Source organism: Paralichthys olivaceus, chromosome 12 (genome assembly GCF_024713975.1).
Source record: "Paralichthys olivaceus isolate ysfri-2021 chromosome 12, ASM2471397v2, whole genome shotgun sequence".
NCBI lineage: Eukaryota > Metazoa > Chordata > Actinopteri > Pleuronectiformes > Paralichthyidae > Paralichthys > Paralichthys olivaceus.
This window is the reverse complement of record NC_091104.1, coordinates 14,419,848-14,442,711: the sequence shown is the minus strand read 5'-3', so window position 1 is coordinate 14,442,711 and position 22,864 is coordinate 14,419,848. Positions and strand designations below refer to the sequence as shown.

Below are 22,864 nucleotides of genomic sequence, written 5' to 3'. Positions count from 1 at the left end.
CGAGCCATATGTGCTGTGTGTGACTACCGCTGTGACCTCAGCACCCTGTGTGCCAGGAGGTGTTAAAGCCGAGAGGTGACATGGACACGCAGAGGTGAAGTTAAACTGCAGAACCTGTGAAGTGACTAAATGCTTCTCTGGTTTTCACCTCCGACGCCTCTGGGAGCCATTCTCAGACGCACATTAGCAGGCTGATGGCGTGAAGGCCAAGGAAAGCAAAGCGAGGAGCTTTGTTAATGGGCTTAGTGACTCTCAATACACTATAGTGCTGCAACACTTCATAGTACGAAAAAGAGCCAGACTGTAAAGCTGTTTTTCAGACATGATCTGTATATGAAGAATGCAGCAAGAGAGAGACACGTTCACAGCAACAGAAGAATGTCCGGAGCGTTCAGACGAGGGGTGGCGCCTCAGTAGAGTATGAAGGAGGGATATCAAATGTTCTTGTTTGTAGCACATCGACACCAGGGAAGTCCCTCATCAAATTCATCCTCATCGTGTTTTACCTGTTACCGTTTCATCAGGAAGTTATCAAGAGCAAAAGATTGTTCCTACGAGTCATATTTTAAAGCCACGATTACAAACTAATTTTACAAAACAATAATATTGAGACTTTGCAATGATGAACTGGAGATTCATCAGAACCCCTGAAAGACGTTTCCCAGAGTCAGAATACTTTAAAACACAGAACACAAGCTGTGCTTACAGAGTATGAATGAATGAATTCTATTGTCTTGACTGCTGAGCCTGAAATTAATGAAATGATACAGTGTAGTTTTGTAATCATAGTAATTTACTACAGTTACATAAAAAACAAAAATGGCTGAAATAATAAAAATGGCAAAATCAGATATGTAAATTTACTGACACATGATCTTGTCTCTCGTGGCTGCGACTTGTTTCCAAGGCCCTGAGGACGCCGGTAACATTCAAATGCCAACATGTGACCACCCCCTCCTCTGATGTGCTGCTCTGCAGGAGGAAGATGACATGACACCTGAGAGACCCCCACCCCCCGGACTGTACCAACACATGGTGTGGTCTCATCCGGTTTCCTCTCACTTCCCTGCAATCCGCTGCTCTCCGGTTCCCCTGCGGCCGTCTGAACAGCCTCAAATAACTCAGCAGTGATGAGACAGCAGCTTCACATCCACCCTGCATCCCCATCTTCCACAATTAATAGTTTTTTTATTGGAAGAGGTTTTAAGAAGGTGATGCAGACTGGTGCTGAAGTTTCCAATCTGACATAATAACCAGATTTATTTCTAGGGGAAATCTTTCATCTAAAAATCATCTCAGCATGAATGAACCTTTTGGGCACGACAGCTGTTTCCAGATGTTTAATTCCACATAATGTAAGCAAGTCTCAATATAAAGTGCACAATGCGTCTTGTCGTTCTGAAGGGAGCTCTTTAAAGCTTTCTCGACAGATGGATTTCAGAAACAACGCCCACGATTACAACAACGCTCCCTCTGTCAAATACCCATCACTCCTCACTGCACAGCTGTTGTTGAGTTAACCAGCAGCAACATACATGAAGTTATCAAAACACAAATGAATAATGACAATGCTTCTGAGTTAAACCACAGAATCAAAGAGATTAACTTCCTCCACCAAGGAGCAAATGTTTTCGTCTCGGTTTGATTGTCTGTCTCAAAGAAGGATTACGCAAAACCTACTTTACCACCTTTTGACCACAAAACTTGGTAATGGGATGTGGTATGGGTCAGGGAAGAATGTATTGGTGCAGGTGCTGATCTAGGAATGTTTTCACTGTCTTTAATATTGCCAATTTTTTTTTAACATTTTCATTGATTTCTCATTCTCAATTTATCTTGATGAAGAAAAACAGGCGTGTTAAAATTTAAATGTGGTTTCATAAGGGGACTGTGTGGCCCTGGTGAAGGTTTGAGTTCACTGAGTGCCATTCTTGTTTGATTTACTCTCAGGCTTGGATGGTAAAACCAGGACAAAAGCAAGATGCTGGTTGCACAATAAATATCCTCCGTCCACAGACCAACAGGAAGTTCAAAATCAAACAGGAAACACATTTGTCATTAACACAAACAGATGCGTTGCTGTGTATGTGAAGTTCCTCAAATACATTTAAATATAGCACAGGATACTCACTATAAATAAAATCTAAAACCCTGTTTGGCACAGACGCAAACATTCAAACTTAACCTCACACAACTGTCATCATTGTGTAAATCCAGAATTCTCTTTCTGTCTGTTATTCGCATATCTTGAGAACTGTTCATCTAATCGACTTCACTCTTGGGATGTGTACTGTTATTGGCCCCTGCAGAGTTGAATTTGTTGAGATTTGGAAATGTGATACGTTCAATATTAATACATTTTCAATAAACTGGTGAGCCGCTCTGTAGCAGCTGTGGACTCACCAGTGACTTTGTGGACCATGACAACAGCGTGTTTATGGCAACTGATTCTCCAGTTCAGGGTTCTGTGTATTGACTTGAGCTTCACTGAACTTTTAATAAACAAGTGAACAGCTCTTTACGCGGCAGCGGTGGCGCAGCTTCAGCGTCCAGCAGCCTTTATGTCATGGCTCAAATTTACGGTTCAAAAAGAAAGATGCACAGGCCAAGCAAACAGCCCATTCCCAGCAGGCATGTTTAGATCGGGCACTGCACTAGTTTCACTTATATCAATCAATCAAAATATATATTAAGATTAAGAAAAACCAAAAGCATTATTTGTCCTTCTCAGTGGGAAGTAATTGTGAATTTCATCACTGATAAACCAGGAAGGAAGATGCAGCAGTCTGAAAAGTTCACTGCCTCTACATTCCAGGAGAAAGTTCTATGGGATAACGACAGACATCATGTTTCTTACATCTCTGCAAAAATTAAACGGACACCTCTCTGCACTTCAGAGACCCGACCGACCACCAGAGTCTCACTGGGAAAAGAGAGAGGGGTGTCTGTGTCTCTGTGATGGATCCTCTTACAAAAACAGGCCCTATTTCTGGAGCAGTTTGGGTCAGGGGGATGTAGCCCCTCCAACACAACGCCGGCGGGTAGAAATAAGGAATGTCATGTCTGCTGGTTGTTTATATTCAGTGTGTTGCTCCATCAACACTTAATAAGTTTCTGCTAACAAGTTCCTTTGCACTATCAGTAGTCGCTTGACTAATTTCACCACTTCTGACGGTGGCTTAAATGCCTCTGTGTATGATCCAGTTACAGACGGTGGTGGATTCTCTCTACATCACATAACTTAGGATGAGACAAGGCACAGTCCGGCACATGACAGCTGTTTAAAATCACAGCTGCTTCTACCAACTTAACAAATAAAATCCAGCTCAAATGTTTGACTCATGATGGATTTTCCGCCATGAGAATGTGTGATTGAGTAGAAAGACGAGGAGAGGCAGAGGACACAGAGTGACTGTATCTGTGATGAAGGCTGCGCAGGCATAATGTGAAAAAGGTCAAAATGGTGACATTCCCAATCAGTGACATTAAAATAACACGATGAATCAAACTGATGTTGAGATCAGAAGGAAATGAAGGTCAAACTCAAGCAATGGTGAATAAGAGTTTACATTTTATCAGAGAAATTAAAAGAAAGAAAGTATTCCTTTGACAAAGTTAAGAAACAAGATGTGTCGCTCACTGGCACTTTGGCTTTTCCAACACATTATGTGTAGATATGGAATGAAAAGCAAAGAGAAAAATTAAATGAGAGGATGCAAGATGATGAAGAAATTCCTCCAGGTTCTCACCATTATAGCCACTTTGGGGCAAAACACAACATTGCACAAAATTATTACCTAAAGCAAGGAGGTGATGTTTTCTCCTCCTGTCCATTAGATTGTTTGTTTGTTTGAGTGGAATTCCACGAAGGTTAGTAGCAGGATGGGACATTGGCCAAAAAAGACCAAGAAAGTGTGGATCTGTATTTTTTTTAAACTGTGAGATTTTGGGAGGATTATTTTCTCCAGGGAATAATTAACAGAAAAAGAATAACTTATACTTAGAGGAAATTTTAAGTAAAGAAAATTAAAGTAGCCCCATGATCCCGTTTGTATAAATACATTGGTTAAAGCGTAGTTTCATAAAAGGTCCTGAATGCTCCTATACGACTGATCATTTGAGCAGTTTCCCACTTTAGGTTGCTCCAGTCCTCTGAGGGTTTCAGCCTGCTGGTATTTTGCCTCTTATACATTCTATATACTATCTTTAAAAATGCATTAGCACTTCCCCTCTGCCAGCTCATGAATAAGAAAAGAAATACTGTACGCTTCACACACCACATTGACACACTAATAAGATGAACACAAATATTTTTAAAGTCTGTCTTTTTTGCCATTGGCTGACAATATATATGTGCTGGTGAAGAGAAAAGACTTGTAGTCTGAATTTAAAGTACACGTCTGCTTATTTCCTGGAAAAAGGATCAACTTGACTTGATCTGGCCGCCAGCCTCCGTCTGAGCATTTCACCTTGTTTTTACTGGACTAAGCAGATTTCTCGGCGGAGGCTCTGTAATATTCACCTCAAAACAGCAGCATGAGAAGGGTGAGCAGAAAAAAAGACAGAAAAGCAGTGAGAAAGAGATCAAAATCAAGAGCAGAGAGGATATGAAGGCTCCTGCCACACTGAGCGCTTCCTCATGTCAAATAAGCCTCATCGGCGAGTGATGAAAAGGAGGCCACATTCCCAGGCCTTTGAATTAAGCCAAGCACTTCGCTGCACACATGGTTAGACATATGTGGCCCTCTCTCGCCCCCCCTCCTCCTACACATAAATCCCATACATGCACACTTTGAGCATCATGGCTGTGTTTTGTTCCTTTGAGGCCTGTCCATTAGAGGAAAGAAGAAATGATGCCTGAACCTGATCCAGTCCAGAATTTAACATGTTGTATACATGAGTGTGTGTATTATGAGCAGTCGTACCATCTCGAGAGATTCAGCAGCTGAATAGCCTGTCATTAGATTTATGGATATATGGAGGCTGGGAAAGTGTTTCCTGAACATACTGTGGGAGGGGGTCAGGGTGGTGGGGTGTACAAGGCGCTCTCTCTGGGCAGCACCTGAGGGCAGAGCTTCTAATATCATGGCCATTAGCTTTTTGTTGCAGGGGTTGTTTTATTGTGTTGGTTCAGAGAGGAGGGCGCCCGGACCGACATGAACAAACGATGAGTCATTCACGCCCCGCTCCCGGCTGCAGTTTAGATTTGTTGGGTCGTTATTTCTGTGATAAAAGATAAATGTCAAAAACTCTACTAAAGGCGTAAAAGGACAAATGCAATCCAATTACAAAACACATATCTGCTACCGTGTAACGTGGGTCTAATAATGAAAAGAGAACAATCTGATGAACGCAGATAATCTGAGTAGTTACCCCTGATCATGTGTTGCATATTATGGGTGCAGCAGTTGATCTGCACAGCTGGTGACAACTTCATTTATCAAATTAATCTGTTTATTTAATGCTAATTAACTTCCTTGAAAAAGAAAGCATCCATCTGGTTTCCTGTGCCGAAGGAGAGATAATTGCACAGCTTTATACATCCCTGTTTGGTGACTTAAGATGTAAAGTCCGGAGAATTGGGTCCGGACTTTACCCGCACAGCATCATCACCCCCCCTCCCAGTAAATATATCTAGATTGGTGAGTAAAACCAAACTATGTAAACTTCCTACAGTTAAGTCAGTAAAATAAACTTGTTCTAAATGATCCTTCCTGTTTGTGTTAATGCTGGACAGAAGCAGAGATATGGACAAGACAAACCACCCCCAGACTACTGTGAAGTATAAAACACGGCTCAAAATTCAAATGCTACTTCAAGTACACAGTGTGTTGAGCTGCAACTCTTTCTCAAACAGGAAAGGAAATACATACTTATACACCCACACACGGTACATTATGGTACCCATGCTATGCATACACCCAAAATAACACTCACTGGTATTTTTAGTGAGGGGAAAGCTAAGAACAACAGAGGCAGGCACACAGATTGGTTAGTGTGTATGGATTCAGTTAGTTGTCTGTTATTATTATGGTGACATTGAGGATTATACACTCCAGCATTCACTGGGCCTTTTGGGGCGCCGCCTTTGTATAGCATGGGTGGGGGTGTATACATTACAGTATGGATGCCTCAGTGCGTGTGTGTGTGGTTTGGGTGGGTGTGGGGGTCCGACTGGCAGAAGGAAGATGTCTATCTGACTGACTGGATTACAGACAGAGCCTGGCAGGCGGCTCATTACCTCACTGCAGTCTTAAATCTAAATTATCCAGGACTTAACTCTCGTACAGGACCTCTAATCTGCTCCACGGGGAAAGTACTATTCACAGGCACATGGAGGGAGGGAGGCCTGCGGGAACTAAAAAAAGCGCACAGCAACTTTACTGCTGAGAAACTGTGTGAAGCCTGGTCATTTGTAACTGAGCAAACAAAGCGCATTTAGCTTGTCTCAAAGAAACAGCGAGGTACGTGACGGATGCCAGATTCCAAGGATTGCAGGATTGTTGCAGCATGTGATGCAACAATGCTGCCAAGGCGGAGCGTGGTAATTAAATATAAAGAACAGTCAGACACAGCCATATAGAGTTATTATCATCAACATCCCTGTACTATCTACATATTATATTAAAATGTTCTCAATTATGCTGGATGCTAGATGTTGGTTAGTCTCTACACCACTTTGATCCAGGCATATAAAGATGGACGACTTATCTTCACTTACTACCACTGTACATGTTCATGTCCTATCCACTAACATGGAGGAGTCAAGGTATCTGATCTCTGCCGTAGTAGAGCCACCAGGGGGCGAACAAGATGTTTTGGCATGGGGCGCTGTCATGACGTCCATTTTCGTTTATGGTCAAAGACAACCACAGAGTACTTTCTACATGTTAACATTTCCTGGTAAAAACTGGTGGGGCAATTGACATTTTCTCTAGCGCCACCATCTGGTAAAGTTTCCAATTAGCCTAAGCTGTATTTTCTGATGGCAGACGAAGTAAACGTACCCGCTGAACCCCAAGCATTAGTATTTAGCTAAAAACACTGCTGTTCCAAGGCCTTGATGAAGCTACGAGTTGAACTAACAAAACAAAACCACTACCAGAACTACACGAGTCCCACAGAAGAAACCTGAGTAAAAACTCAGACTTCCTGTGGGCACTGTGAAGGATTATTTTTCTTTGACAAATGCAATTAGAACTGTAGTTTAACTTGGAAAATTCAACACTTGATATCTAATGGCCTGCTTAAATAAACACTGTTAAGCTCTTATTGACTCAGCTTGGACATTTTCTAAAGGAAAAAATACATTTTGTGGAAATACACTTTTTTTAAGATTGATACTATTATTTCTTTGTGTAGGTAAATACTGTATGTAGGAGAACTCCAAGAAGTCACTGCCCCTGGTCACTTTTCTCCATGTCTCCATGTATTTAAACTAAGCTAAGCTAAGCTAACTGGCTTAGCCTTGCATACAGACACGACATAGGCATCCATCCTCTCAGCAAGGAAGCAGATAAATACATTTCCCAATAATATTTTCTAATATAGAAATATATGCTACATGCTCACTACGCACGTTGTGTGGGACCACCGCAAATTAAGCAAGGCTCCGCCTCCTCCTTGTATCAAAGTGAGTGTAGTTTCACATCTCAGCCATGCGCTCTGCGGTCGCTGTGTGTTACTGTGTGCAGCCACTTAGCAGCACCCTCCGATAGATTGCGTACATTTCAGGAACATCTGTAACTGGGTAAACTACAGAAAATACTCCGGATTGATTGAAGCACATTGGTCGTGCACTTCACACAAAAAAGCCGGACTCCTCCTCACATCTGCTTTCTGCCACAATTATTCAAATGTCTCCACCAGTTCAACGCTTTCACTGAACACAGTGTTTATGTCATTCTGGATGCATTAAAGTCATAACAACCAAAGCACTATATTCAAGCATAGCCAATGGATTTCTATTAAAAAGAGCCATTTTAACTATCTACCTTTATGTGTTTTATGACTGAGGGTAGAGCGAGAGTAATTGCTTGTTCCATCAAAGTAATAAAAGGCTGATTTGGTAATTTAGGATCGACACTATTTCTTTTCAGCCATCTGTCTGACAGAAGTCATGCGTGTCCGTGTGTGCATACTTATTAGAGGGGTAGTTCACCGAAAAATGTAAATTCACTCATTATCTACTCACCACTATGCCGATGGAAGGGTGGGTGAAGTGTTTAAGTCCACTAAACAATTTAGGAGCAACGCTGTTTACCCCCGAGACTCCCACCCATCCATCGGCGGAGATAATGAGTGAATTTACTTCCCCTTTAAGATTAAAAACCATACACGCATAAAGGCTGGCATTGGTATAAGCAACACAGCTACAACTAATAAAATTGACAATATGGGTGTTAGATATACAATGTGTGAATGATCAAGCATTAACAATGTTCAGTAGTATTGGCTGGACACCAAGGTGGTGGGGGCCCCCAAATCAAATTCTGCTAAGGGCCCTATAAAGGCTAGGGCCAGCTCTGGATTTATGCCACAATTATAATACAAAAAAGCTAAAACTAAAGCTCTTACTGCATGTTTAATCGAGTATTTACTGACTTCAGCTGTTTATGTATTGTTCAGTAAAACAGTGCTAAGTTGCACTTTTCCTGAGACAGCACAGAATGTACATTTTCTGACATACAGAGACAAATTCTTCATTTGTATTTCTACTGTATGAATTTGTGCAGCACTTTCTATTGCAAATACTGAGCAGAGAACAGGGTTTCATAGTAATCTTGATTAAAGCCACAATAATGAGGCTTTAACATTTTAAACTGAGCTTTAATGGCATAGACATATCTCCATCTCCTCCATTAATGCATCACAGAGCCGCTAACAAAAGGACTATTAGACACTGCAGTGGCACACAGCTCTGTTCAAATTCTCATAATCTACACTGTGTCAAAGTCTTAGAGTCCCTGACCCATCATGTTGTGCAGATTGTGATCACAGTGTGTTTATGTAACCCCCGCCCTGCAGATGCACAAAGACTGGGATGCAATAAAGCCCCAAATGGGTAGTGGTGGCGGGGTGCTTTACTGTCGTACTGCAGTCTTAATGGTATTAATGCAAACCACATTAATGTCCTTATGTTCTTAGCTGAACGTCCCAGTTGTGTGTAAAAAGCTCAATCTCAAGCTGTGTTGTATCGGTTTGCAGCGCTGCTACTTTTAGTTCACACACAGAACAGTGGGAATGAATGAATGACCTATATTCTGTATTCTCCTGACTGTGTAATGTGCATGGATTAGAATTTACTGCAGTGCATGTAAATGTGTGTATGAATGAAGTATGAAGGCCTCTAAGCTCTATACTGGCACCAAAATAACTCACATCAATGTGAAACTGGTTCATTTCATCCTACAAACCAACATAGAATATTTGTACTTTAATATTTTATAATTTGTTGCTCTGATTCTGCTATATGATTTCTTTCTACTCTTACTCAGAGTGGAAAATGTATTCTTTTTACAGTTTATACATTTTTACATTGCAATCTCGTTGTATGACATTTGGGAAATGTTTAAGACTAAATTAAGGAGATCTCAGGAAAATTGAATACCCGAAAAATCAAGAAAATTCATAATACTGGTGCAAATATCATTTGAAAATTCAGTATTTCCCAATATGTCTTAAACATCCAGAAATTACATTGTGTATATACAACACGGTACAATTCTACAGAAAATTCATGCTTTGTTTACATTATGTGTAATTTTTTATTCATCTTAGCTATCAGTAAAGAATGCAAAAATATATCTAAATAATTATTGCAGTATAATTTACACAAATATCAATATAGAGAATATATATGAGAATGTATAACACATAATTGATCTGATTTATTTTAAAGTGTTTGTCATTTTATGCTCATAAAGAAGAGTTTAAAACCAAAACCATCATTCAGGAGTTCCAATTTTTTTAAATGATACAGACCAGGTTTAAGCAGCTGCTGTACATACAGTATACATCAAACCTCTTTGTCCTTTATTTTGAAATTAACCCCTTCCTGCTCTTCTTCCTCTACCTCATAACAACTGAGAGAGAGAGAGAGAGAGAGAGAAGGGCACTGGCCCAAAAGGTTGCACTTTTAGCCAGAAGCCATGTTGTCTTCAATACTGCTGTGAATTATATATGTATGAAGTCCTTCCAGAGCCCTGTTATTCATAGAGGCTCTATGTGAGGCTGCTGAGTGTTTAGAATAAAGAAGATGTTTGCTGTAGTGTTCACACACTGCATCTTTAGCCCTGGTTCTGAATGAAAAGAGCAGGAAGAAAGAACAAAAACAAGAAGATCATCAAAACAGATCTTATTCAAAACTTCCTCAAACCCCTTTTATCCATAAGATACTGACAAAGTGCTGTTTTCATCATGCACCAAATATCTAAAGTCTGTGTCCAAACAACAGTATGTTGAGGCCAGATTAAGATTACAGATTAGTATTTTAGCTCTGATTAAAAATACAGCAGGGACAGATTTGTCCCTGTCCGTCTGTGCTGGTATCACAACCCTTTCTTTGCACATAACAAATGTGTACCCATCAGATGCCAAGTACATAAAATATGTATCACGACAATCTCTGTTTCATACAGCCAAAAAGATTTGAATTTCCCGCTGCTTTCAATGTACTTCCAAACGCTCAGCACTGACATGTACTGGAATAACGATAAAAATGATCACACACACACACACAGGCATAGTCATACAAAGTGTCGGTACAGACCTGGCAGCGATGTGGCTGTAAAACAATCCTGAGTCACTGACGCTCTGAGGGAGGCAGTAACGCAGCACTTGGAGCCGATGTACGTCCATTTTGGCAAAAAACAAAAAACAACAACAGCAGCAGCAGCAATCTATGACACTAACTCCCCATTACTTTAAAACAATAAGTCATTAAAAGCCATTTAATCCTCCTGAAGAAAGCCTGTGACATAAATAGTAAATAGTGATGGCTGCACGGAAAAACAATAAATGAAAAAACGTCCACTTAAAATTAAAGCAAGAATAAAAGGCAGATCTGAATTCTTGTGCTGCTGCTGCTTCCACTGTGATGATCCACAAAGAGATGAGTGACAGACAGACTGGCAGAGATGAAGTCATTGACCAGTCTGTTGTCTGACCGCATTACAGATGAGCGTGTGTGTGTGCCACTGAACCTCTGTGCTATTGTCATACTGTTCACCCAGGGGAGATTACCTCATATCCGTCTCAACCAGCTTCACCCCCTCAACACTACAGTTTACTGAGTGCATGTGTGTGTGTGTGTGTGTGTGTGTGTGTGTGTGTGTGTGTGTGTGTGTGTGTCCGAGTGTGGTGGGGGGTGATGGGCTTACTGTTGCTGTTACCCCACTCCTCCTCCTCTTGACTCCAGCAGGCTGTTGCCATAGCCACCCAGTATTAAGCGGAGGCTGAATTAACTACCAGCGGTCCATAATGTGGTCAGTGCCTATCGATTGGGACGCTCTCCACCTCAGGACAGATGTAGCGTGTGAATGTACAGCAACATGTACAACACTCATTAAGTGGGAGAGGGGTGCGTGCTAAATGTCCATTAATACCCACTGAGCAATTGACCAACTCTAACACTCGATCAGAATGTGACACACAGACAGGAGGGGTGTTCTGGCATCAGTCTGATCATTGGCTGGGGGGGAGAATGTGTTCCAGATGTATTTACACTACAGCTAAACCGATGAACCGCCTGATATGAGCTGACAGTAATTATATTGGTAATGGCGGCTGATGAATAATAAGAAATTTAAAGTACAGAAATGCCACAATGTGTTTGTGGTAGTTTAGAGACAGGGTCTCTATGGTGACAAGTTTATTTTCCCAACTGTAAAATGTACTTTATTTTATCACTATTCTTTGAGACAAAAGAAACTGACTGTAGGTGTGACTGTGGTTGTGACTGGTTGTTGGTGTCTGTATGTCAGCCCTGTGATAGACTATACTGACCTGCCAAGGGTGTGACCCGCCTCTCGCCCCATGTGAGCTGGAATTGGCTTCAGCTCAATATCAATATTGGTCCAAAATCCATTATCATTCCGGTTGTAATCGAGAACACACACATAAAGAGGAACCTCCACTCAGAGTCCTCACCCTGTCTCATTACATAATCACACAGTTTGTGCAGCTATCCTTATACAGACTTTGTATTCTGGCTTCCATTCATTGTGAACAGTATAACCAAAACCTTAACCAAGACCAGGTCATGCCCAACCTTCACCTTCACCTAACCACAAGTCACATTTTAACACTTATCTAGAGCAGGAGCTCAGAAATGATATTTTTCCTAATTAGGACTGAGCTTTGGTCCCCATGACGTCTACTGGTCCTGACAAAGTCTGTGTTTATGCTGGAAAAGGTCTTAACACAAACCAGTACACACACACACACACACACACACACACACACACACACACACACACTGACAGTGTATGACAGCATATTACTCTTTGAACTTTGACCTCTCTGGTTCACTGGCCTACGCTCTAATAGCTGACCTCATATGCCGCACTGACAGCAAGCAACACAAATGACACCAACTGCACCGTAGGGGGGACATGACCGGGCACTGGGCATCACAAAATGCCACTTGTGATTGGTTAAACGAGGGCCACTCTCTACAGGGATTGGTTCAACCATAGCGCTGCTTTTTTGGGGGGGGGGTCTCTCAGATGCCGTCTGTGCCAGGCTGATTTTTGATTGGCTGGTCTGCGGCTGGACCTTTCTGTGGCAGGCTGGGCAAATGTTAGCTAGCTTGATCCGTGACAGATGAGGCTCTGTCGTGCACTGAAGAGGGGACGCCGCCTGCTCACTAACATTTATAAAATAATAACAAGCAGTAAACTGCTGTAGGGCCAGTGATCACATCCAGCATCGAACATGTGATGGGGAAATGTTTCCTTCATGTCCCCAGGCTGCGATGAATGCTTGTAAAACCGACGGCTAAAACATGAATAACTGATATTCATTCAGCCATTAAACACTTCTATTGTTTATTGGTTCAATTTAGATCAAGGGCGGAAATACAATGACTATGACAAATTGGATAGACATGTCATAAAAACAGAATGATATGCTAGACCAAAGGAAATAAAATTTCAAAGGATCCAAACTATGTCCAGCTTGTTTCTCTACGACATAAATACTACTACATTTCAAAAATAAATGTAAACACAACCGCAACAGCAAGTTTGTCTCAGTGATTTAAAGAGAAAAAACTCAAAATTTCAAACAACACAGCCATGCTTTAAGACTAAGCCTAATTGCTTTCAGACAAGCACTGATGACATGTTGCTGAAAGTGGGTGTGTGACATTTCAAACATGTGCCAGAGCCAAAACTGAAAAAACCAAACAAAAAGAATACGAATAGAAAAGAAGATGCCACCTTGAAAAGGCAGGAGTTAGAATGAAGAGAAACTGTGACATTTTACTGCTGTTGCAAAAAAGGTCTGCCCCCGACAATCTCCTGCTGCTTTTAGAGTTCATGTCTGAAAACAGATTATATCAACCTGCTCTACCTGCTGTTAGATGATAATCTGTTTGATAATCTGTTTATTAAACCAAACATCTTCATCACCATCACCCGCAAGAGACAAACAGGTTCAGACAAAAGCATCTACAAGCAAATCAGCCACACCAAGGAAAGACTCGTCTGGTTTCATATTTCAGAATTAGTTTCACGCTGATGAACGGTATCATTAGAATAAATAACATCCTTGAGGAGAAGCTGATGAGGAATCATCGTTTTAATATCAGGAGATAATTCAGTAGCATCTCTACAAACTTGCAGCAATGAATCCTCCCAGATCAGAACACTGACCCCCATAATGACATCACTTATTCATTATGTACATCAATAGACGCCAGTTGGACCTCAGGCTAATTGTCACATACAGTACAATAATGTTAGCGACTCCCCCACCCGTTCACCGCCCCTCCCCCACCTCTCCTCCTCCTCACTCCACCTTCCTCAGAGCTCTACTCTGCGGTCCCTCTCCTGTCACTAATCCTGATCCTTAAAGGGAAACACCACTTCCATTTGGAGTAGACACGTCAGAGGATATATATCACACACACACACACACACACACACACACCGGGAGAAGGAAGATGACACACTGAACATTACCTTGTCCGTGTTTTATGCAATGCTGTGATCTCCGAGTCATCGTGGAGTTACACAAACCTGTAGACTCAATGTGAGCAGCTTCTCATGAATAATGAACATACTGTGAGAGAGGTTTTCCCTCTCATGTGCTGTACTGTACCGTAGATTACTGGAGTGTCAGCGGTCAAGTGTAAAAACCTCTGCCTTTATTCTCCTGCACCACATCTGTATTTGAGCTCCAACAAATTGCCACATCCCACAGTAATCTGCCGGGGCCATATTACACACAGACCCCCTCTCTATCCTTCCATCATCTGGCTTTTGATAGTCCCACTCATTCAGCCTTTCGGAGATTAGCGCGCTCTATCCCTTTCTTCCTGTCTTTCTTTCTCACGCACACACACACACACACTTCAGCGACAGAGTCAGATGGGATCAATCTTGGGAATGAGCGTGAGCAGCTGAGAAGACGCACTGACAGTCGGCGAGGAACTCATTCCCTCTTCCCAGGAAAAAAAGAAGGGAACCAGTGACAGATTGCTGAAGGGTAACCAATCAGACTAACAGCTGGCTGCAGAGAAAACACAGACAGAGGAGTGGAAACAAGGAGACGGACAAGAGAAAGTCAGCAACTCCTCGAGGAGACTTTCCTCTTCCATTTTTCCCCCTTGCTCTCCCTCTCTTTCCACCTCGAGCATGATTCAGCAGCATGTAAAGCTGGAACAATATGGCTGAGGGATACAAGGGAGAGAGTAATGCTGCTTTTCCTGCAGATGCAGAACAGTCCTAAAAAATCCATTTGGGAAACCACACAGATTCTGTGGTCGGAAAGCCCAGCCAGGCTTTAAACAGAAACACCAGAGACAGAGAGAGAGGGAGCGACATCATTACCACAGTTTTAGTCAAACAACTCCAAAGCTCAGATAAACAGAGAGAGGCATGAGGACGAGGTGTTGATGTGGAGCCTTACCCAAAATCGTCCAGGGAATACATGTCGCTGAAGAAGAAGACAGCACAGTCCTCAAGCGAAGGATGAACGGAGGTATAAAGGGGAGAGATTATGGAGGAGAGGGGGAAGTGTCAGCCTGAGAGGAGAGAGAGCGGTGCACATGCTGCCCGACGCTGAAACAGACGCAAACCTCTTTCTTTTCTCCCCCCTCGTTCTTCACATCCTGTTTAAATGTTTAAAAGATCCACTACGCCAGCAGAGCAGACATATACAGTGTGTCTGAGAGGAGGAGGAGGAGGAGGGAAGGAGCGAGGGAGAGGGGATGAGTGTTGCAAGAGAGTGAGGGAATGCAAGAGAGAGAGAGAGGGAGAGAGAGATAGGGAGAACATGTGACCACAGCCGACCAGTCACCGTGCTCTGCCTCAACGATTCCAGCGCCGTCTTTCAACCTCCAAGGAATCATTTCCACTGGATGGAAATTACATGGTAGCCTATATGGGAAACAGGATCTCTGCTACACCCGCCTTTCTACAGCATATAAAATCCTAAAACACCAGGGTGAAGCTTTAAATACATTTTACAGTAAATTAATGCTATAAAAAAAGCCAATCACCAATTAACTAAAGAGTAGAAAAACACAGAAACACCCTCAGTTTATTCAGTCAGAAAACCCCAGTTCGAAATCACTGCAGAAATGTATAGTGATTATATTCCAGCAACAAAGGTTTTCCTTCATCTCATGAAACATTTTCCTTTTCCTCAAGGCTTTATCAGAATTTGTCAACCGGTGGTCCATCTGGCTCGGAGCAAACAAACTTAAACTATTAAGCTTCTTTGCCGCAGCGAGCCGAGGTGTGGGAAACAAAGAGCAATCTAGTCCACAGAAAGATTAGGAGGCTTTGTGGGTTTTGAAAATAGTGCATGCAACAGACCCTGGGTTCTAAAATAAGGCCTCGAAGGTCAGAGAAATAAAAGATTATCTTCTCCTCTAAAACAGTGCATGTTTGTATTTTATATGAAATGGTGGCTTGTGAAGCTGCAGAAGATGGTGTTTGTATCCAAGAACTAGATTTCAAATGACAGAACATACATTATAAAACGGTTAAATAGAGATTAAAATGTAGGATGCTACATAAAAGCGTGCAGAGCGAAAGCTGAGAGGAAAACAAAGAACGCCTCTCTGAGTGCCTTTGTGTGGCCTAGTCATCTGATCTGATTTGGCCTGTTTGACCTCCATAAAGCCAAAGGACGCAAGACGCAGATTAATCTTCACATCTCAAATGACACAAAGCCTGTGTGTGATATGCCAAATGACCAGATTACAGTAAAAAAGTGTGTGTGAGCATATAACCGTTTGTGTTGTGTGTATAAAAGCAAGCATAGTGTACATGGAGCCAGACCGGTACAGACGGAAAATAAACATCAAGGGATAAGTTTCACATGAATTGTTTTCAGTAGAGGTCAATCTACTGTATAGTTGACATTTAAAAATGCCAGAGTTGGTTGTGATTGATCAATGAGCCAATCAGTCATTCAGTCAGGCAGAAGGGATGTCAGGTTTTTATCATGGAATTGATTTATTGATTATTTGTCTGCTGCTCTTCTACATCAACATCTATGAATAAAAGATATAGTTGAAATTAACCAACTTATTTAAACACATTTCCTTCCAACCTGACTCCAGGGGCAAGTTCAATCTGAAAATCTTTTTGCACTGTTTTGCTACTGTTTCATGGTTGAACGTCATGTTAGATTGAAACTGCGTGTAACAGACTTTAAGGTACATTTTGTTCTTGTTTGTTGGCCAATCAGCAGTGACGTTTATGCACACAATGGATTCAAAAGCTTTGCTAGTCCAAAAAATTACTAGAATTGTCAATAGGTACTAAAGGGATCTGAAAAGACAAGTCCAGCGTCATTCAGCTCAACAGTGGTGTCAGAGGGTAGAGAACACTGATCTCAGAACATGTCCATTGAGGATTTAATCATATCTAATCCATGTTTCCAAACAAGCTGCCTCACAGTAACTGTAGCTTTAAAAATATGTTAAAATCCCCAATGCTTTGTTCCAACAGGAGGTGATCTTAGGACAAATGAGCCGCTGGGTCTGAAAAACACTGGAGGAAACAGTGGTACTGTCAGTGGTGTCATTAGTAGTAGTTATAAATTTCTCCTTGAAACCCAGGCTGAAATGTTATATTATCGCCGTGAATGAAACCCTGGAGGATTTTTGTGCTGCTCTCTGATCAGCTGCAGCCTCCAGGAAGATGCATAACTCAGCGTTTCACCTTCCGCTGGCTGCACTCGCTCATTCTACCTTTTCCCAAAGATGAGTCACCACAACGAGCGCTTCAGAATCATCAGGACTGACGCCTCGCTGCTTTCTCTAACCACCGTGTCAAACCAACAAACCTCTCTTCAATGCACACATGCACATATACACACACACACACACACACACACACACACACACACACAAAGTAGCCAACCAACCAAATGACAGCAGCCACTCTGACAAGACAAAAGAGCTATCGCATAATAAAACCAGTAACATTACCAGACTAAAAATAACTACACTCACATCTGAACACACACATACACAAACTTTCTCACGTGCACATGCTTGGACGTGGCCATGCACATACATAAATGCATGTGCATTGTGCACGCTTACATAAACGCCACAAAAGAATCAGTGATGCTGAACAAATGATCTCGTTGAATTAAATCTTCTTCTTCTTTTCTTTACAGTGCAGAAGAAGAAGAGGACCCGGGTCACAGTGTTGTTGCTTTGTGGAGATTTAAGACTTCCCTTTGGCCCTGAGTTAAAGAACAGATCTGCCTCTGGCAAAGACACGCAGCACAGGATGGGGCCACGAGCAGCGCATGCAGCCGCACGTTCATCCAACTGGACTGGAAGATATGAATTTTACATGTTGACCGTCTGAGGTTAGAGGAGAATTATCTGGATCATACGGGAGAATTATCTGGATCATACGGGCGCCGAGACGTCTCACACAGGCATTAACAGAAAACACAAATACATAAGCCACACAACGGAACACAATCACAATGGAAGCAGGTGACAATCGATGTTGAAACAAACAGAGTCGCTGCGGTCGTTTGTGAAAACCCGATTGAGCCACTTGCTGCTTAAAATGTGATGCATGTCTATTTTAGCGGCTGTACATGTGTATTTTTACTTTTGGGGTGGGCCAAGCACCTAGGCTGAAATGTGACTGGCCCCTGAAGTGCCTCTGTCCTGTCAGTCTATCTTTTAAAGTAAATTAGTCACTAACAAACACTAAATATGACAATTTGTTAAGAATTTGTACGTTCTGGACTGTTTTGAAGAACACAATGTGCTTGAAATGTGTTTAAAATATATTTAATAATGTGGCTTCACTCAAAGTTAGAGAGGGAACAGTAAACACGAACCGACTTAAAGGTGCACCTTACTCAATCAGGAATTGTGCATGGATGCTGGATAACATAATTGGCCCCTCTGTGTAAATTCTAGCCCCTCTATTGCCCCTGATTTTGAAATTCTGAATCTGCCACTTTCCAGAGGTGAGAGCACCCCTGGTTTTCTGTCTTATTCTCTATCTGTCTCCATCTCACTTTCCACTCTGAGGCCTGTAAGACAACTACACACAAAGACGAGCTCACACACTCGCAGACAAACTGGTAGCTACAGTAAAAGCAGAGCGAAAGTGAACGTGAGAGAGAGAGAAAGAGAGAGAGAGTGCTCTGTATCTGAGCTGTCAGAGTGGATCTGAGGCCATAAAACGGAAAGGTGCAGCTCTGGAGGAGTCAAACTACAGGGGGAAATATAAAAAGTCCTGTTTCATAAATAGAGCAGAGCACAGAGAGCGTGCAGGAGGAGAAGATCCTCAGCATGGTGAGCAGGGATAGAGCTGAAAATACACACACACACAAATACACACTGGTGCTACGGAATTAGGATTTTACCATGAGACAGTTTCCATAGGCTGAACGTGCGTGTGTGGATCCGTCATGGAGCAGGATGACGTAGGAGTGTGTGAGGGGGGGTGAGGGCTGAGGAGGGGGGGGTCTGATAACCTGCCTGGCAACCACCAGAATAACCCCCCCCCCCCCCCCCCCCCCCCCCCCCCCCCCCCTCCTCCTTCTCACTCATCCAGGGGGGGACACACACTCACGCTGTGCATTAGTCTCTCTCTCTCTCTCACTCACACACACACACACACACACACAGCATCTTTGTATTTCACCTGGTACACTCTTTAAGGGTGAGATGCTGCCGTTTCCATGACAACAGTAGTTAAATCACCGCATCCGACACAATGGGCGGGTCCAGCGACAGATGGAGAACAACTGATGTGTCTGCCGAACATAAAGCGGATGAAGCTGAGGCCCGGCGAGCGGGTGGGCCCCGGACCACTGTCCCCATCACACAAGGACAAAACGTGGTGTAACACGCTGCGGTTCCACTATTTCTACACGAGGATGTGTGTTGTATAATGGTGTACGACGGTGTGATGGATGGATGAACGGAGAGGGGCCGAGGGATGAGTGTCGGTGCGCATCTGTCATGACGCGTCGAACCGAGCGCATGGTGCCGCCGCCGCTTACCTCATTTTCTCCTCCGCTGCCGGTGGCACCGACGAGGCGGGTGGAGACGGACCCACAGTCCGCGTTTAGTGTCCGAAGAGGCGGCGTGAGAGGCTCGACTCGGCCCGGCAGCCTCCGACTCGTCTCCTCCGGTGTCTTCTGTGCGGTTAGCTGAGGAGGGGGGGGGGCGATGTGTCTCGGGGACGCTAAGCGGTGTCTCCGCTCCGCTTTGTGCTCCTCTGTCTCTGCGGTCCGCCCTGTGCTGTCTGCCTCCTCGGGTCCATGCTCAGCCGGGGCTCGGCCTCAGTAGAAGACGGTGAACGATGGTGGTGTAGGTGGTCGTCGGCCGCCGCCTCCCTCAGGCCACCGCTCATTCCCATCCGGAGTGTTGTGGAGGAGGTTTTGGGGGGGGGGAATCAGACGGCGCGAGGTGGAAGAGGGGAGGTGGGAGGTGGGGAGTAGACCGGCTCAATGCTGCCTACCTGCGGTAAAGACGCGTACACGCAGCCTCACTGACGCCCCCTCCCCACACCCAACACTGATCTGTCCAGGCCGGAAACACTCCAGGTCCAGAGTGTAAGATTCAGGTGAAAGGATCTAGTGGCAGAAATGGAATCTAAAATAATCCTAGTGTGTTTCATCTACATTGTAGGAATTGTTTTCTTTACCCTAGAACGGGCTCTTTATATGTAAAGACTTTATGTTTACATCGGAGCGGGTCCTCTATGTAGGCCGCCATGTTTTTTTTTTACAGAAGCCAAGACTGGACAAACTAAACCTTTTGAGTTTTTATGACAACTGAAGCTGCCACAGGTTCTCTGTCATGTTGGGAAGGGGAGGACGAGGTGAGGGGTGTTCAGCTTCAACTTCACCACTAGATATCACACAATTTTACAGACTGACCCTTTAAAGCAACACTATGTGACTTTTTTTTTTAAACTGAAAAACAGCAGCTTCAGAATGGATCAGATGCTCAACTGATCCATGAGTTCTTCTCTGAGAAATCAACAAAAATATCAAATCTCACAATGTTAAAGAAAGTGGGGGAAAAAATCCTGGATCAGCCTCCTGATCTGGAACCGCACCCTAATCCACCCAGTAGTTCTTGCATAATCCCTCTAACTAATTTGACAGAACACACAAACAAATCACATCTGGTAAATATGAGACACAGCATCTATGGGAATTTCATGTTGCGTTTACTCTCAGACAAAATGTTAAGTGTTCAATGATCCTGCAGCCCCGAGTGTTTAGTGGTAAAACAAACCCTGTTACATTCACTCTGTAGAGTGGTGACTTTTATCACTGCAGTTAGATTCTTCGTGGTTTTTCCTGATGAGAAAAGTCCAACAACCAGATTTCAAAAGCTCATATCAGTGGCAATTATGGTCACACTAAAATCTGCTTCACCCCATTAAAATCATCACTGATGTGAGTCATGCAGCATTTGAGTCATTTAAGCTTTCTGACCGTGAAATGAGGAATGTGATGCGCTACGTACCGTACCATAGATCTGAGTGGACGGCTGAGAGCAGACACTGGTTTATGAAAAACTCCAAGAAGTGATAAATGGTGATTACAGGAGAATTTGTGTGTTTATCAGGCTGAAGCAGTGAAATATAGAAAAAAAACACATCAAGAAGGTTCAGTAAAATAAAAACACATTGCCAGTGACTGAAGGTGCTCACCTGAGGAGCACGTCAGACATAAACAGTTACAGTGCGATGGTCTCGTCTTCATCCTTCATAATCTGATCTGGGTGCAACAAACTGCAGCGCGACACAGATTTGAAAAAAGGCTTCATGTCATTGAAAAACCCAAAACGTGATTCTCCTTAAACCTTAACAGCTCCACGCAGAAAACTGGAAACAGTTTTAAATCATGTATATTCACACACATTTTGCTCGTATCAGTTCTTTCTGTATATTTATACATCATGGGGCGAACCAGGGTTGGGGGAATTAAAAGTCAAAGGAACTGATATGGGCAGTGATGGATTTGCAACAGGATTAATAAATATTTGGAAAAGTGTCTGATTTAAGACCAGGAAGCACAAACATCTGGGAAATCTTCAGAAAACTTTGTTGAAAATGGTTAAAATGTGTATTTTGAATTAAGATAATGTAATTACTAATCATCTGAGAATAATTACTCCAAATACTGGAAAATGACATGCAGCATGTCCTCTCTTCATCTATATTATTCTCCTTGCTGGGAACTATTCATGTCCACTTAATTCACTGTATAGGTGGTATTAAAACACAAGTAATCAATGTAAATGAATCAATAATGTTGAATCAGATAACAACTGTGGTTGGTATCTCCGTGAACATTTTAGTGAAGTGTTTTTCGGGCTTCCAGAGGCTCGCTCTGATATGTCAGTGTTAATAACAGGGAAGGATCCTGCTTCACTGGCTCTTTCCTGAGTTGTTAAATAGAAAATAAAATAAAAGTTTAATTGTTAGAAAATCACCACGTTCTTTCTTTTTCTGTTCACTTTTTGTCTCGATGCTCACGTATCTTCGGCTCGATGATATTCAGCCTGGAAAGGCTCAGAAACAAACTCACTCAGGCCTTAATCTGGAGCAGGAGCGTGCACGATACAGTGAGAGAACAGTGAAAGCCCAGTTGTACAAATGCAGTCAGGAAGTACCAGCCTTTGGTTTTGTTTAGTTGGATTTGATCCGTTTGATTAGTTTTACGTGTCATTGGTGACTTGGCTACAGTGTTTTTTACCTTTACATGTAGTGTGAATAAAAAAAAAGGAGAAATATTCAGGATTTTTGCATCTCGGAGAACCGCTCATTACGTCTCTACCAGTTCATCTCATTTGCGATGTGAGAGCGTGATGCTTCAGTTCCTCTTCTGTCGCCTCAGCTCAGTCAAATCCACTTCTTTTTTATCATCTGAGTTAATTCAAGTTTGGTTGGGTTCAGTTAAGTGCAGTTCAGTTTGGTTTGGCTGGATTTCAGGCCCCAGCCGCAGTTAAATTGACAGTATCTGTTTCAGTCCGTGCACTCAGACTATCCTCCATTGCATCACGCTCATGTCTTTCCCTCCGGTCGACACCAGATAGCTGTCGTCAAACAGGAAGGTCACATTGGTCACGTGACTGCTGTGGCCACCGTACACATGGCTTGGAGCCTGTAAAGAAAAG

The 22,864-nt window shown here is 42.8% G+C and overlaps 2 protein-coding genes across 15 annotated transcripts in view; both read right to left on the bottom strand.

The window, feature by feature from the left end:
- The window catches only part of evla (Enah/Vasp-like a), a 35,628-nt gene extending 14,882 nt beyond the window's left edge, over positions 1 to 20,746 (bottom strand). The window contains exon 1 of one of the 3 annotated variants that reach the window (XM_020085093.2): positions 19,729 to 20,746. In XM_020085093.2, the coding sequence (XP_019940652.2) occupies positions 19,729 to 19,733 (5 nt within the window). In that variant the 5' untranslated portion in view covers positions 19,734 to 20,746. Of the gene's footprint in view, positions 1 to 10,771; positions 11,230 to 15,135; positions 15,702 to 19,728 lie in introns of those variants that run through there. The other 2 variants (XM_020085092.2, XM_020085091.2) reach the window with 2 other exon arrangements.
- A 143-nt stretch (positions 20,747 to 20,889) lies between these two features.
- Positions 20,890 to 22,864, bottom strand: part of eml1 (EMAP like 1) — a 47,619-nt gene continuing 45,644 nt past the window's right edge. For all 12 annotated transcript variants that reach the window (XM_069536047.1, XM_069536044.1, XM_069536050.1 and 9 more), the window contains one exon: positions 20,890 to 22,851. In XM_069536047.1, the coding sequence (XP_069392148.1) occupies positions 22,726 to 22,851 (126 nt within the window). In that variant the 3' untranslated portion in view covers positions 20,890 to 22,725. The remainder of the gene's footprint in view (positions 22,852 to 22,864) is intronic.